The sequence below is a fragment of the Bos mutus genome, chromosome 25 (genome assembly GCF_027580195.1).
Source record: "Bos mutus isolate GX-2022 chromosome 25, NWIPB_WYAK_1.1, whole genome shotgun sequence".
NCBI classification, from domain to species: Eukaryota; Metazoa; Chordata; class Mammalia; order Artiodactyla; family Bovidae; genus Bos; species Bos mutus.
In genome coordinates this window covers 6268206-6284999 of record NC_091641.1, presented here as the reverse complement: position 1 = coordinate 6284999, position 16794 = coordinate 6268206, and the positions used below count along the sequence as shown (strand labels likewise).

The following is a 16794-nucleotide window of genomic DNA, read 5'->3' as shown; positions in this document are numbered from 1 at the left end:
GTGTGCTGTGCGCCAGGCCACAGGAGGCCCGAGTTCTCCTGGATCTGTGTTCCCAGCTCGGGGAAAGGTCGCGACCTTTGCAGATTCTTGAGTTTGAGGGCTGCGCTTCCTCCTGGGTGGTGCTTCCTGGAGAGAGGGTCCTGGTGGTGGAAGCGGGCCCGGAGCAGACCTGGATCTCATCCAGGGAGGGTGCGTGCTCCTGCTCGGCCTCAGACATGTGCTCCACATGTGAGGTCAAGCACCAGCCATCACTGTGTTTGCAGGATGACTGACGTTCGCAGGGTGACGTCTGCCCTTCAACGCTGTCCTGCATGTGGTCTCCTGCACATGGCTGGGTGGGGGGCTGTCTGCTGCTCACGGGGGTGCCCAGGACATCAGAGCCATGGGCTCCTGGAGCTCCTCAGTCCTCCCGTCTCGGGGGGACGTGGGGCCCAGGCAGGGCCAGGCTCTGCTCCCCTCACCACATGCGCCCATGGAGACTGGGCGGCCGGCCCAGCGGGGCTTCCCAGGGGCCTGGGGGATGGGGGATGTGAGGGATGGGGGTGGCCATGCTCGCTGTGGTTCAGGGGAGGCTTGGGAAAGGAGCCACCTCCGAGGAAGAGGCAACAGATTGCAGTGAGAGCTCAGCCGGCAGGTCTCACACGCGCATGACACGGTGTCCGCTGTGACCCCCATGGGCCGGGCTGCAGGCCTTGTCAGCTCTCAGGGTGCTCACGTGCCCCGTGGGCCGGGCTGCAGGCCTTGTCAGAGCTCTCAGGGTGCTCACGTGCCCCGTGGGCCGGGCTGCAGGCCTTGTCAGCTCTCAGGGTGCTCACGTGCCCCGTGGGCCGGGCTGCAGGCCTTGCCAGAGCTCTCAGGGTGCTCACGTGCCCCATGGGCCAGGCTGCAGGCCTTGTCAGTTCTCAGGGTGCTCACGTGCCCCGTGGGCCGGGCTGCAGGCCTTGTCAGAGCTCTCAGGGTGCTCACGTGTGCTCTGTAGGACTTTTACCCAAACGCCGAATTCCTTTGACTGAGGACTGAATTTCTGAAGACTCCTTTTATGCTGGGAGCTGCAGGCTGGTGGGGACAGGAGGCTGACTGAGCTTGGGGAGACTCCAGGAAGGTGGGACAGCAGAGCGGACACCTCGGAGCAGGGCCCTCCCCATGACTACGTTTAACACTCACTCCCAGGGTTCCTGAGAGCCTGACAATCAGCTCCTCGGAGCTGGCACGAGCCGTGCACCTTCCACTGGGAGGATTTCTCCCTGAAAACTGCTTCAGCCTTGTCCTGTTCTTTCCAGGCAAACAAGGGAGCAGGAGACGCCTCCCGACTTCTTTTACTTCTCCGACTATGAGAGGCATAATGCGGAGATCGCCGCCTTCCACCTGGACAGGTGAGTCCCCTGCGGGCGCCCCGCATCATCGTCGTCCCCCCGCAGGCGCCCCGCGTCATTGCCACCGCAGGCATGGGCTGCTGTGAGCTGGCTGTCAGGAATCGGGGCCAGGAGACTTGGGGCGTCAGCTTCTCTGACGAGACCCAAGGTCGCGAGTCCCGCAAAACGGCCCTTCCCTTGGTGGCCCTGGGTCTGGTGCAGCTCTGCGGAAGAGGATAGACTGCTTTGGGGCTCTGCGGGGCCCCTGGCTTCTGGGGAGGAGTGGAGGTTGGGGCCTGACAGGGGAGAGCAAGTCCATTCAGATCGGTGGAGCGCCCAGAGGCACGAGTGAGGACGCCGCTCCCTGTCCTTCCACCAGGATCCTGGATTTCCGCCGGGTTCCTCCCGTGGCCGGCAGGCTAGTCAACATGACCAAGGAGATCCGGGACGTCACGAGGGACAAGAAGCTGTGGAGGACCTTCTTCATCTCCCCAGGTGAGCCCTCCCCAGTGAGCCCCCTCCCCGTGTGACCTCTCTCCCAGGTGACTCCCTTCCCTGGTGACCTCCTTCCCCAGGTGACCCCTCCCCGGGTGACTTTCTTCCCCGGAGGACCCCACTCCCCAGGTGACCCTGCTCCCGGGTGACCCCCCTCCCCAGATGACCCCCTTCCTGGGTGACCCCCTCCCCGGGTGACCGGGACTGCCCCTGCGCCATGAGCAGCCTGGCTTCAGCGCTGTGTCTGCGTTGCCGTCTCAGAGCTGCCAGGTGGTCTTCATCATTCCTGACTCTGCCCCTGGGCTGCGGGAGATGTTGCTGCTACCAAAGGCTGAGGCAAACTCCCACCCTCCTGAGAAGTCTTCTCCAGGTGGTGCAGCCAGAGCGGACCTCCGTTCTCTGGACACCCCGGAAAGACCCTCACGTGGCTCAGGGCCCTGCAGCTGCCCTCTCCTCTGTGCAGCGCTGGACACGGAGAGGGGCTTCCCCTGGCCCCTGGGGGGTGGCACTGCCCCGCCCTCGGGCCCCTGCCCACTCCAGGCGCATTAGGTCCCGACTGCGTGGTGTCACCCTTCAGCGCACGCACGAAGGAGGGCCAGGCTCAGTGGGGTCGTCTGCCCACTTGCGTCAGACCTGATCCTTGGGCTCCCTTCCTCACCACCCGCTTTGGGCCAGGCGACCCCTCCTGAGACTGGACCCCGAGGAACCCCTCCTACATCCTGGGGCTTTTGTTGCTTGTATTTCGTCTTGGAACGTTTTGCGTTGTTCCAGTGATGCTGGCACAGCAGAGTGGAGTGACCCATCTGGGCCACCAAGACCCCACAGAGCATGGCCCTGGCCCCGACCCTGCAGGGATGCCTCAGCTGTGCCAGGCACTCGCCCAGCCAGTTCACACAGACAGAATCCACTCGCCAAGTCCAAAGATCCACTGGCCCAGAAGCTCCTTCCTTGTAGGTCAGCATGCTTCTCAGCCGCGTGATGAACTGGTCAGAACTGAGGCCCACGGCCCTCGTCTCATTAGGGGCCGTCTCTGTCACCCGAGCCCACAGAGAGGAGAGCAGGACGGGACCCCCGAGGCGAGAGGGCTCCATCCCCTTTGAACAAGTGTCTGGCCCACGTGACGAAACCAAGGGCCCGAGCGAGAGCCTTGTTGGGAGGGTCTCTGAGGTCCTCCTGGCCACCCTGCCCGAGCCCTGCAGGCCTGTGGGGGCACGTGCCCACCTCAGTCACTTCCAGGGGACACAGGCTCACCCAGCCACCTGGGGCCCCCCGTCCCCACAACCCGGCTTTAAATGGTTTAGTTGCCACTTGGAGTCTGAGCAGTTTCGCTACACCTGGAAGCATCCTCACAGCGAAGGTGACTGGTCCATCCCCAGGGTCCCCTCCCAGCCCTGCGCCTGCCTTCTGTCTGGACGGGGCTGCTTCCGCCAGTCCCTCACTGGGGGGAGGCTCTGGGCAGCTGTCTCTCCCACCTCGGCGTTACCCTGAGTCACCGGTTCTGCGGCCCGTCCCGTGTTGTCCCTTCCATTTCTGAACCGGTTGATGAGCCCGAGCAGAAGGGACAAAGTAGCTTGTCTCAAGGAAGCGGAGGGACTGAAGTCCGAAATCTCAGGAAACGGACACGAGTCAAGCAGTCTCTCCACTGGATCTCCCTCCCGCTGGGGCCCAGGGGCCTCCTAGCTGTGCCGCTGCTGTGTTCCTTGAGCTCGGTGGTCTTACGGAGGTTTGTAAAGGAGCAAGGGCTCCTTTCCACGGTCAGCAGACAGTCAATTGTTAGTCTAGGCGGGTGATCTGAGAGGCAGGCGTCCCACCCCGCCCTCGTACCCATTCACACCTGGACCGGGTCTCCCTCGTCGTCATCATCGGCGGGCGCTGACATCCGCCCTCGCGGCCCCAAGCCGCACCGTTGCTCAGCCTGGTCAGTCCCAGAGGCGGGACCCGTGGGGGTCCCGGCTCCTGGCCCCTCTCCTGGTCCTGGGCCCCCAGCTTGGCGTCTGGCCCTGCCTGGATGCGCTCCTGCTCCCTATCCTGGAGCCGCAGGCTCTGGGCTCAGCTCCACCTGCTGCCGCTGACACCCGCCCTCTCCGCCCAGACTGTTTCTGTTCCCACCGCCTCTGCTCCGTCAGCCAGATTTCTCCCCCACACCCTTGGGAAGCGTTTGGTTTTCTCCTAAGCAGCAGGCAGGAAGCAGCTTTGAGCACACTGTAGAAAACGAGGTCTGCTCAGATTCGTTTGGGGCGTTTCTGCTTTGCTGGCGTTTCCGCGCCGTCGCGGGGGTAGAAGCACCAGGAAGGCTGCAGAGGCCGAACTCTGCTGGAGCTGCCGATCCACGCCGCTGCCTCCAGCCTCAGGGCCCTGAGTAGCCCTGCTCCGGGGTCCGTCAAAATGGGGGAGACGTGTGCAGCCTGCAGAGGCTGGGGAGCCCGGTGGGCTAAGAGGTGGGGTGGCCAGCCAGCTGGGGGCAGCGTCAGGCGGGGGCAGCTGAGTCCCCATCACCACGGGACTGAGTGGGGGCCAGCGGCCAAGCCCGCGTCTGCCGTGTGACACCTTTCTCCTGCTTTCCTGGTGACTGTCACCGCGTCTCTTATCCCAAGATCAGCTCGCATCCTGTGCAGGTCTCGGCTGCGAGGGGCGGGTGCGCGGCAGATGGGGAGAGGGCGCGTCGTGCACCGCCCCCCCCAGCCTCTCCTGCCCCTCCCCGCCACTCAGCCACCTTTACATCAGCTCTTCCCCACACTAGGGGGTGGCCGGGTGGTCCCTGGGCCTCTGTTACTCTGTGGTCAGTGTCCAGACTCCCACCGGGGGCCATACAGGTTCCCAGAGCAGACAGACCCCTCCCCAGCAGCCCTGCCCCTTGTGACACCCCCCACACACCCTTGGGGAATCTGAGATGGGCAAGGACTCACCCCTCCTGCCAGCAAAGCCCCAAAACATTCAGAGGAACCAGCCTGGATTCTCCAGGACCCTCAGGCTGGCAGGCTGGGACCCCTTGATCCTCACGGAGACCAGGGCCCTCCCCAGGGAGCCTGTCCCGTTGGAGTCCTCGGGTCCTCCCCGCCATCTGGCCTGCTGCCCTGGGCATCACTGTCAAGGGGAACGGGCACTGCATCCCCAAGCCCAGCCTCTCCACACCTGTCCTCTCTGTTCCCTGGGTCAGGAATGGCACAGCCCCCTGTTCAGGGACCGAGGCTTGGAGGAGTGAAGGCCCCAGCCCCACATGGGGCTACAGAGCGGAGAAGTGAGAGGCCGCAGGCTGGAGGAGCCCCACCCTGACGCCCCCGTACAGGCCCGGTTTGGGTTCCTGACAAGGAAAAGGCTGCGGGCCCAGGAAATGCCTCTCTCTTCACATGACTCCAACTAAAGCCAGCTTAGGCTTAGAGGTTACAGACAGGAATTCCAGGGCTCGGAGAGGATTTTCCTCCTGAAAACGGGCCGAGATTGAATCCTGTCGACACAAGAGACCTCAGGCTGAGCCTGGTCTGCAGCAGTGGCTGCAGGATCCTGAGGTGCAGGGCGAGGGCGGGCAGGCCTTGCTGTTGGCAGGGCGGGGGCCGGTGCGGAGGGGCCACGGGCTTGGGGCTTGTTTACCCCACAAACAAAGGCAGTGATGGGGCGGGAGACCGTGGTTCCACAGGTAAACACAGGCACAGACACGCCTGCCGCCCAGCCCAGACGCGCTGCTCGACTCTCCTCCTGTGGGGATATGACCCACATGTCTTAAGTCTAGTGTTTGAAGTGTGCAGTTCAGTGGTTTTTAGTGCATTCTCCGTGTTGTGCAACAGTCCCCGCTGATTCCAGGATATTTGCTCACCCCGAAAGAAGCCGTCACTGTTCAGTCACCCCACTCTCCCCTCCTCTCTGCTCTGAGAGCCGCCAGCTCCCGTTCAGGTCCGTCTGTTCCCAGGGTTTCATGCACAGTGTCTGGCTTTGTCCATAATGTTCATGGTTCATCCACGCGGTGCTCCACTTCATTCCTTTTGTGGCTAAATGCTATTCCCTGTTACGGGCAAACCACGCTGACTCTGGGGATGGTCTGCTGGGAACATGTCTGTCAAGGGTCTGCGTGGACGTGTGTCTTCCCTTCTCTCGGGTGTGTGCCTGGGAGTGGGGTAGCCAGATCACCGGTTCTGTGTCCAATGCAGCAGCTGCGCCGTTCGACATTCCCACCACGGCTGCACCAGGGTGCAGCCAACGTCTCCACACCTTTAACCACACTGTTTATTATCTGTTCTTGTGGGTGAGAAATCGTGGATTTGATTTGCATTTTCCCGATGACTCACGGTGCCCAGCATCTTTCCCTGAGCTTGTTGGTCATTTCTGTATTTTCTTTGGAGAAGGATGCTTGAACTCCTTTGCCCATTTACAGATTGGGTTATTTATCTTTTTATTACTGAGATGGAAGGGTTCTTGTGCGAGTACTAGGTGCTTATTCGGTCATGATTGCAAGCATGTCCCCCACACTGCCTCACTTTGGAATGAGGGCCTTTTGCAAACCACTGAACAGAACCTCCGCAGACCCCAGACTTAGTTTGGAGGGTAATGAGGAAGAACCCAGACTCCGATCCGAGCTCTGCGTCCCAAGCTGTGTGGTCCCGTGGTCTGCGACGCAGGGCTCGGGCAGGTGGCTGAAGTCCAGGGTGAGACCGTGGGCAGGCCCCGCCCGGGAAGGGACGAGTCAGACGTGGTGCCAACACGCAGACCCCGCCCGCGGGCCCCTGCTGACCGCCCCCTCCACCCGCAGCCAACAACATCTGCTTCTACGGGGAGTGCTCGTACTACTGCTCCACGGAGCACGCCCTGTGCGGGAAGCCGGACCAGATCGAGGGCTCGCTGGCCGCCTTCCTGCCCGACCTGTCCCTGGCCAAAAGGAAGACCTGGCGGAACCCCTGGCGACGCTCGTACCACAAGCGCAAGAAGGCAGAGTGCGTTGGGGGCGCGCTGGGCCGGGGACTCTGGAATCCTGCCTCCCTGGGGTCTCGGGAGGGCTGGCTCCTGCCTGACCTGCTGCAGAGAACAAGCCCCAGGGTCTCGTCCACAGCAGATGGTGTGAGGAGCAACAGGGCTATGCCTGAGGCCGAGACAATCAGAAAGGGCCCCTCACACGGGCTGGGCGCCGACTGCCCCCCGGGTCTCTCCACGACTGGACGAGGCTTCAGGTCCCTTCCCCCCTTGAGAGAGACGCTGACCCTCCAGCCGTGGAGATGTCCTTGCCAGAGTGCCATCCTGGGCTGTCCACACACGTGGCCTCCGGGTGGCGTAGTCCAGTCACCTCCTGGCCCTGCAGTCCTGCTGCTGCTGCAGCCTCGGCCCACGCAGGCCGCTATCACCTGCAGGCAGACCCTGTGCTCTGCGGTGACACCTGCTCTCACTCGGTCCCCCCGGCTGCCCCGTGGGTCCGCTGTCCTGAGCCGGGCAGCCCCAGGGGTGGTTTGGGCCTCCTTGTCTTAGAGGAGCCGCCATTCTGATGCCGGGCCCCCTGCAGGTGGGAAGTGGACCCTGACTACTGCGAGGAGGTGAGGCAGACACCCCCCTACGACAGCAGCCACCGCCTCCTGGACGTCATGGACATGACCATCTTCGACTTCCTCATGGGTACGTCCAGGGCCCCCGGCCCACCCCGCGAGTGCCCCGCGCAGGCCCAGCGCCGCGCTCACACTCCATGCTCCCCGCGCGGACGCCAGACGGGCAAGGAGGGCTCGCCTCCGAGCCGCACGCAGGCTCCCAGCAAGCTTGTCCCCACAGGAAACATGGACCGGCACCACTATGAGACCTTCGAGAAGTTTGGGAACGAGACGTTTATCATCCACTTGGACAACGGGAGAGGGTGAGTCCTTCCAGCCACCGCGAGGGGTCAGCTGTCCCTCGGCCCAGACACACCCGGGGGGCAGGCGCTTTGTGGGAGGGATGGCCCGGCCCCCAAAGGCCTCTTGGGGTGACGCAGGGCCCTGGCCTGGGCTCCTGTGAGCTGGGGGACGGGGCCCCAGTGCGGGCATGTATGCAGGGCTCAGGCCCCTCTGGCTGTCAGGGCTGCAAGTGCCTGGACGCCTCGGAGGATCAGCTCTGGGCACCTGGGCAGCGTGTGGGGCCCTCACTCTCAGCTGTAAAAGACACCCCTGCAGCTGGATCCGAGGCCCCTTGCCCTTGGGCCTTGTCCACCCAGCCCGGCCAGGGCCTCTCACTGGCGAGCTTCTGCTCAGTACAGCGGCCGAGGGTCCGACGGGTTGCGCTCACCTGCCTCATCCCAGGCCCTGCGTCTGGGCTGGGGACGGCAGGAAGCAGGCCCCCGCCCAGCCCCAGGGGCGGCCTGGCAGCTCTGCCCATGTGCCCCGCCCACCCCCCAGCTCTGCCCTTCTTCCCTCAGGTTTGGGAAGCACTCTCACGACGAGCTGTCCATCCTGGTGCCTCTACAGCAGTGCTGCAGGTACGGCCCTGCCCCGCAGACGCCCCAGCCCAGCCCTCCCGCAGCCACAGGCCAGACAGCCTTCCCACCCCACCGGGGGGAGTGCCTCCCGGGACCCGGCTCCCCGTCCCCACAGCAGCCCACCCACCATGCAAAGGAAGACGCCGAGGCCCCCGGCCCCCACGCTCCCCACATGTGACTCCCGAACCCAGCCCCTCTCTTTAACAACCGGGGAGACAGGCCGTAGGGCCCAGCCTCCTGCTCCACATGCCCCTGGCCCAGAGACGGAGCCAAGCCACGGCTGCCTCCCGCCCCACTCCCGCCAGAAAGGACGGGGCCTGCTGGACCCCCCTGCAGGTGGGACCCTCCCCGGCACACCCGAAGCCGGCCAGCGCAGGGAGGAGGCTCAGGCAGGCTCCTCCCTGGGCGCCGGCCTGACCTCCATCTCCGGCAGGATCCGGCGCTCCACGTACCTGCGGTTGCAGCTCCTGGCGCAGGAGGAGCACCGGCTGAGCCTGCTGATGGCCGAGGCCCTGCGCGCGGACCGCGTGGCCCCCGTGCTGCTGCAGCCACACCTGGAGGCGCTGGACCGGCGGCTGCGCATCGTGCTGCGGGCGGTCGGGGACTGCGTGGAGAAGGACGGGCTGCACAGTGTCGTGGAGGACGACCTGGGCCCCGAGCACAGAGCCGCGGCTGGGAGGTAGTGAACGCGGGCCGCGGCCAGGCCAGCCGCCCGGGACCCAGGCCCACACGGGGCAGACAGGCTGCCGGGGCAGGCGCCTCGCTTCAGACCCGGGCAGCCGGGGGCGCGCGCTGTGCCCACGGACAGAGGCGGCCTGGTGGCGGGCCAGCACCCTTTTGTACGGAAAAGAAGCCTTTACTTACGATTTTGTATTTATACATGATGTAAATGTACGTGCACAGAGACGTTATCTGTACAGACCCCGACCACCCGCAGGCCACACTGGGGGCCACCCGGCCGGTCCAGACGGTCCTGAGAAGGGCTCCCACTCTGGACCGAGCTTGCAGTAGAAACTCTCCTCCCTTCCCGGGGCCACAGGAGGCTCCCGAGGCCCTCATGGACTCGCGTCGAGGGATGAACACCGCATGGGTTTCAGGCAAAGTCAAGGGCCAGCCGCCCCCCAGGTACCGCGCAGTCCTCACACCGTCTGGAGCCAGTGCACACGTGACCAATCTTGCAGCTGGCTACCTTCGAGGCATTTTCATGGAATAGTTTGCAATGTGGTAAAAGTGCAATAAAGATGAAGCAAGTATGTGCTCGGGCCTCACTGGCATCTGGGTCCCTCACTTCCTGCTGCCCAGCAGCCTGTCCACCCTTGGGCATGGCCAGTGTCCGGCCTGGAAGGAGGGCGTGCCTGTCCCATGCCTGGTGTGGTTGCTTCCAGGGAACTGAGTGCAGCTCCCCGAGTCTCTCCAGGGCTGGCATCACATGGGCTCCGTGTTCACCTGCAGGAACTGGCACGCACTGGGGCTGAGCCAGGGGTGGCCGGAGAGACCCAGCCCCCCAGGGCCCCACTGACGGACGCAGGGGGTCAGAGTGCCTCCTGCAGGCAGGCCGGGCCCTGGAGGAGCCTGCTGGCCGAGGGCTCACCTGAACCTCCTGTTCTTCGAGCAGAGAAATCAGAGCCCCTGTTCCTTTACTAGGCTTCCCTCACCTGTCCCTGCAAGTGTCCCGGGCACACAGATGGGGGCCACGTGGGGACTAGCGGAGGAGACGGCCGTCTGCAACGTGGGAGAGAGGACCCGCCAGAAACTTGGCCTGGGCTTCCAGCTCCCAGAACACAGAGAAGAGCCTGCGTCTCAGCCGCCCCGTCTGTAGTGTTCCAGTACAGCAGCCTTTGAGCCCCGACCCAGAGCTTCCCCGTCCGTCAGAACTCCCTGAGCTGAAGACAGAAGGAGAAGGGAGCAGGGGAAGCCTGCTCTGGCCATGACCAGGGGGAGCAGGGCCAAGGCTGTGGTGGTTACATGCGTTTAAGTTCATGCTCTCCCCAGTAAGAGTCTCTCTGGATCCAGAGTCACCCCTGCTTTGGGCGGAGAGGGACACTTGCAGAGAAAGATTCCCTCAGCCATGGAACATCCCTCCCCAAAGGGCAATGTCCCCTCCGTTCTTCAAAGTGATGGCCACGCCAAAGGGGCACACCTGGGGGACATCGCCTACCCCCCAGAGGGCACGCAGCCTCACCAAGGAGGCCCTGAGCTCCTCGGAGCTGCCCAGGGGCCCAGAGCTGGGCAGCAGGTGAGCCCTGGAGACAGCTTTGCTCGGCCTCAGTGCAGTGGGGACAAAGGGCCTCAGTCCAGGACTAGCTGGGAGCCCAGTGCGGCCGCAGGTGGGGCCGGCCAAGGGGTGGGTGGAGTTCCCGGTGACGGCTGGCTGGGGGTCTCCCGTCCACCTGAGTTAACAGGATTCTTGTGAAGACTGGGTGATGCACAGTCAGACTGCAGAGGAGCCTCGCTGCAAGAGGCTCCTGAAGAGTCTGACGGACACCCATCCGGTAGCACAGTCTCATCCCCTCACCGCAGGAGGCAGCGCTCAGAGGCTCAGAGCTGGGGCAGATCCCTGAGGCCTCCCGGAAGCCGGGAGGTGAGGCCGGACAGATGGACATGCAGCAACCTGACTGCACACACACCGAGGGCCCGCAGACGCTGCTTGGTGGGCTGGGGACGGGCAGGAAGTCAGGGCAATGGGCAACGGCAGGCGGCCAGGCCCCAGTGTGACGGCGAAAGGCACAGAGCGGGCTCAGACCCAGGAAGACCAGGACGGAGGAGCCCTCGTCACGGTGAGGACAGGCCTAGGGACAGGTGACGTCTGGGTGACAGTCCGCTCGGCCGTGCTGAGCTTCCCAGCCATGGCCACAGCAGCACTCAGCGCTGTTTCCCTCCAAAGGAGAATGTGATACAGCTGAACTGAAAGGCAGTGGGGAGACCCAAGGCCTCTCTCAGGAAGATGGGAGGTTAAAAAAAGAAAAAAAAAGAGGGGGGGAGTTATAAAACTTACAAAATAAAACGTTTGCCATTTAGAAACATGGAGATAGCATGCAAACAAGGCAGGAGAGCCCAGCCTAACCCTGACCCTGACCCTGACCCTAACCCAACCCTAACCCTAACCCTAACCCAGGAAGGCGGACACAGAGCGACCTCTCTGGACCTTGGTTTCAGGAACAGGGGTGAGGTGGGCAGGGGTCCGCTCTCCTCCCTGATCTGATCGGTAATGTTGTTTGACTTTTGAAACTGGGTCCGTCTATTCAGTCAGTCAGTTCGGTCCTTCAGTCGTGTCCGAGTCTTCGCGACCCCTTGGATGCAGCACGCCAGGCCTCCCTGTCCATCACCAACTCCCGGAGCTCACTCAAACTCATGTCCATTGACTTGGTGATGCCATCCAGCCATCTCATCCTCTGTCACCCCCTTCTCCTCCCACCTTCAATCTTTCCCAGCTTCGGGGGCTTTTGTAATGAGTCAGTTGTTCATATCAGGTGGCCAAAGTGTTGGAATTTCAGCTTCAGCATCAGTCTTCCAATGAATATTCCAATGATTTCCTTTAGGACGGACTGGTTTGATCTCCTTGCAGTCCAAGGGACTCTCAAGAGTCTTCTCCAACACCACAGTTCAAAAGCATCAGTTCTTCGGCGCTCAGCTTTCTTTATGATCCAACTCTCACATCCACACATGACTACTGGAAAAACCATAGCTTTCACTAGATGGACGTTTGTTGGCAAAGTAACGTCTCTGCTTTTTAATATGCTGTCTAGGTTGGTCATAGCTTTCCTTCCAGGAGCAAGTGTCTTTTAATTTCAGCTACAGTCACCATCTGCAGTGATCTTGGAGCTCAAAAAAAATAAAGTCTCACCGTTTCCGTTCTTTCCCCATCTATTTGCCATGAAGTGATGATGCCATGATCTTAGTTTTTGAATGTTGAGTTTTAAGCCAGCTCTTTCACTCTCCTTTTTCACTTTCATCAAGAGGCTCTTTAGTTTCTCTTCGCTTTCTGCCATAAGGGTGATGTCATCTCTGTATCTGAGGTTATGATACTCCTGCCAGCAATCTTGATTCCAGCTTGTGCTTCATCCAGCCTGGCATTTCACAGGATGTACTGTGCATATAAGTTAAATAAGCAGGGTGACAATATATAGCCTTGACCAATATACTCCTTTCCCAATTTGGAACCAGTCCATTGTTCCATGTCTGGTTCTAACTGTGGCTTCTTGACTTGCATACAGATTTCTCAAGAGGCAGATCAGGTGGTCTGGTATTCCCATCTCTTTAAAAACTTTCCACAGATTGTGATCCACACAGTCAAAGATTTTAGCATAGTAAATGAAGCAGTAGTAGATGTTTTTCTGAAATTCTCTTGCTTTTTCTATGATTCAGGGGATGTTGGTAATTTGATCTCTGGTTCCTCTGCCTTTTCTAAAACCAGCTTGAACATCTGGAAGTTCACAGTTCATGTACTGTTGAAGCCTGGCTTGGAGAATGTTGAGCATTACTTTGCTAGCGTGTGAGGTGAGTGCAATTGTGCAGTAGTTTGAACATTCCTTGGCATTGCCTTTCTTTGGAATTGGAATAAAAACTGATCTTTTCCAGTCCTGTGGCCACTGCTGAGTTTTCCAAATTTGTTGGCATATTGAGTGCAGCACTTTCACAGCATCATCTTTCAGGATTTGAAATAGCTCAACTGGAATTCCATCACCTCCAATAGCTTTGTTCGTAGTGATGCCTAAGGCCCACCTGACTGCATTCCAGGATGTCTGGCTCTAGGTGAGTGATCATACCATCATGGTTATCCAGGTCATTAAGATTTTTTTGTACAATTCTTATGAGTATTCTTGCTACCACTTCTTAATATCATCTGCTTCTGTTGGGTCCATATCATTTCTGTCCTTTATTGGGCCCATCTTTGTTTTCCTCTATTTCTTTGCACTGATCACTGAGGAAGGCTTTCTTATCTCTTCTTGCTATTCTTTGGAACTCTGCATTCAAATGGACATATTTTTAGTTTTCTCCTTTGCCTTTCACTTCTCTTCTTTTCTCAGCTATTTGTAAGGCCTCCTCAGACAATCATTTTGCCTTTTTGCATTTCTTTTTCTTGGGGATGGTCTTGATCACCACTTCCTGTACAATGTTATGAACCTCTGTCCATAGTTCATCAGGCACTCTGTCTATCAGATCTAATCCCTCAAATCTATTTGTCACTTCCACTGTATAATTGTAAGGGATTAGATTTAGGTCATACCTGAATGGTCTAGTGATTTTCCCTACTTTCTTCAATTTAAGTCTGAATTTGGCAATAAGGAGTTCATGATCTAAGCCACAGTCCATCTATTACTTTGATACAGGTTCAAACAGCAGATAAAGCTGCTGGACGGGAGGAGGGAGGGGGCAGGGCTGAGCCGTGAGCTGGGCGAGGGCCCCCTGCCCGGTCCTGTGCGCATCTCAGCGCAGCTGTGCAGGAAATCTGAATTCCGATGTGCCAGTTCACCATCTGAACCAATGCCCAGCCGGGTGAAGGGACTTTCCCAAATTATCGTGGGAGTGCCTGGTCCCTGGGACTCAGACTGCTGCAGTGGGGGATTGGGGGGGGGGGTTGCCGAGGGGGTCAGGGAGGCAGAGGACATTGTGAACAGGCCAGGAGAGGCTTTCAGTTAAATCCCTCTCTGGGAGCCGGCTTTCCCATGAGATTTGGGTGGCGTGCTGGGTCCACAAGCATTATAGGACAGCACCTGCCACAGGGCCATGGAGAAAGTGGCAAGAATTCAAGCATGATTGAAAAAACAAATGGGGGAAATCCAAACAAAAGCCCTCCTCAGGCAGCCTGAGAGCTGGTTACGTAGGATCAGGGGGCAGGAGGCAGCGGCCGTCTGAGGGCAGAGAGCACTTCTTGAATTAAGTTCGTTGAGTGGACAAGTCAGCCAGTATCTGGGTGGGGAGGCATGTGCGGCCCCTGCCCCCTGGGTCTGAGGGCTGCAGTGTGTCCGGGAGGCTGCAGAGATGCAGGTTGGGGGCTCAGCGTCTCTCCTGGCCCCGCCCGCAAGCCTGAGACAGAGGACAGGGAGGCCCCGGCCCTGCCTCCCCACGGGGGAGCAAGTCAAGTGTGCAATTCTTGGGACCAGCCCCCCAAAGGCCATGCCCAGAGGTGCAGGTTCCTGGATTCAGGGGCCCCAGGCTACCCTCCCAGGGTCCTGCCCAGTTCCCCCAGAAACTCTCCCTCAACCCACTGCCCCAGCCCTCACCCAGATGGAACAGAAGCAGAGGCGCCCAGAAGCCTGGGGCAGGAGGGGCTTGGACGCAGCCCGCCTTGGTCAGGAGAGCCCGTGTTGGGGGCCCACGTGCACAGGGGGCTCTTTCTTACCTTCTTTAAATTGGGGTTAGTCGCTTTGTAACGCGTTAGTTTCTGCCGTACGACAGCATCAGCTATGTGAGTGTGCTCACAGATGTCCGGCTGCGACTCCATGGACCAAAGCCCGCTCCTCTGTCGGTGGAATTTTCCAGGCAAGGATCCCCTCCTGCACCTCCCCCCACCCACACCGCACGGAGCGCCGCGGAGCACCGAGCTGGGCCCCCGCGTACGGCAGCCTCCCCCAGCTGTCTGCTTCACATGGGGTCGTCCTGTGTGTCGATCTGTCTCCTGACTCTTCCCACCCCACCTTCCCCTCCTGTCTCTCCCTCCCCCCTCCCTCTCCAGCCCGGGGTCCACATGTTGTTCTGGACACCTGGGTCTTTCTTACTCTGCTTGGAGCTGGCGTTCAGGAGCAGGCGTTTGCGGGCCGGGCAGGGGCTGGGAACCATGTTCACCCTCCGGGGGGTGGCTCCCAGCCTGCAGCTTAAATGGGATCAGAGGGTGCCTACGGCAGCAGGGGGCCTGTGGGGCCACAGTGGGCCGCCCAGGTCCAGAGCAGCCCCACTGGGCTGCGGGGGCTCGGATTGGCCGCGCCCCCCCCCCGCCTGAGGCCTGAGCTCTGTCCCGTCCCTGCTCCAGGTTGCAACCCCCCAGCTACACTCAGTCAGACGTGCCCTGTGGTCACTGTCGTCCTGGGGGAGCCTGGGAGGCTGTGGCGGACACGCTGTGCCTGGCTCCCTTGCACCATCTAGAGGAGACCCTGAGAAAAGCAAGAGCAGCCTCCTAGGGCAGAGGCGACCAGTCCGGCCTGGGAAGCACCCGCCCCGACGACTCCTGCATTCACGATCAGAATCCAAGGCCTCAGAAGCAGCGACCTGCAGTTCTGGCCCGATGGGCCCGTCGGCCTGGTGAGCTGTCAGCAAGCCCTGCCCCCCACAGGGCCCGGAGCGGGCCGGCTGCCCGTTCAGTGACCAGGGCCCGGGGCCCCGCCAGCCCCCAGGGCAGGCCCGGAGCCTGGGGAGGTGGCCTTGCCACCCTTTTGTCCAGGAGCCAGTGCAGCGCCCAGGCCCAAAAACACCCTTGGGGTCAACGGGTCATTCTTCAGCGAGTGCTGAACAGGAGTTCTGTGCACTGGTAAATATTTCAGCACCGAAGAAGGAGAGGACGGAATTTACATTGAGGGTTGAAGGGCCCTGGCCTTCCTGGAGCTTCTAGAAGTACCGTCTTGGGCAGCCCTGGGCTGTAGCCCCGCCTTCCACCCCACCCTTATTTCGTTCTGACCTCAGGTGCTGCCCAAATGCCTCATCCTGGAAGGTCTCCTGGCCTCCAGCCTGGGTGACTTCAGCATGCTCTCCCACGCCCCCTCCGACCACAGAGCTGAGGTCGGGTCCACTTCCCACCAGACGGGGCCGTGTGAGGACTAGGGGGTGCGGCCCAGCGCTCCAGCAGCTCCGCCTGCTCAGCCCCCACTCAGCGGCCCAGCCACCCCCGACCCTGAACTCCCGCTTCCACGGGGCGCCTGCCCCCCAGCCCCGAGCCCAGGCCTTTCCGACCCGAGCCCGAGCCCACGCATACCCCATGGCCGGGCTCAAGGGTTCCCACTCCCCTGTTCATGGCCCCCAGTGGTCTCGCTTCCTGGGATTCAGGCCTGGCGAGCCCCCTCCCGAGAGGAGTCCAGATTGGTGAGGCTGAGAGGACCCTGGAGGGGCAGACGGTCACCGCCACAGCGGAGCGACAGGGCACGGCGGGTCCTCTCTCCACCTTTGCAGAGGGGGACGGCTTCTGTCTCTGAGATTTTCTATTTCAACCTTTTTGTCCTTTATGAACCTTCTGTAACACAACTTTTAATTACAAAATACAAAAGTGTGTAAGGGCAGAGGTCACACGAAGTCCCATCTTCGTCCTGTTCTCTGGGGTCGTCTGTGCCACGTCTGTGTCGGAAGTGCTGGTTGAGGGCTGCTGGGGCTCGGGGCTGCCCTCCCGCCCAGCTGGTGCCCCGTCTTCACACAGGCCCCCTGTGCCCAGGCATGTGAGCGCCCACAGGCCGCCCCTGACCCTGGAACTGCAGCCGCATCCTCCCCTGAAGGGCCTAGGTCCCACACGGGTGACCTGACTCAGGTGAGCTGGTCACCCTCCCGGCCCGTGGAGGGGACTGCACGGTCGGCCTGGCTCATGGGGTTGTTGTTCTCAGCGGT

General features: G+C 61.1%; 1 protein-coding gene across 1 annotated transcript in view; it reads left to right on the top strand.

The window, feature by feature from the left end:
* Positions 1–9521, top strand: part of FAM20C (FAM20C golgi associated secretory pathway kinase) — a 34128-nt gene extending 24607 nt beyond the window's left edge. Inside the window, exons 4-10 of the mRNA XM_070362438.1 lie at positions 1281–1373; positions 1732–1847; positions 6589–6769; positions 7330–7439; positions 7590–7671; positions 8209–8268; positions 8702–9521. Coding sequence (XP_070218539.1) covers positions 1281–1373; positions 1732–1847; positions 6589–6769; positions 7330–7439; positions 7590–7671; positions 8209–8268; positions 8702–8951 — 892 coding nt within the window. The 3' untranslated portion in view covers positions 8952–9521. The remainder of the gene's footprint in view (positions 1–1280; positions 1374–1731; positions 1848–6588; positions 6770–7329; positions 7440–7589; positions 7672–8208; positions 8269–8701) is intronic.
* The last annotated feature ends 7273 nt before the right edge of the window (positions 9522–16794 follow it).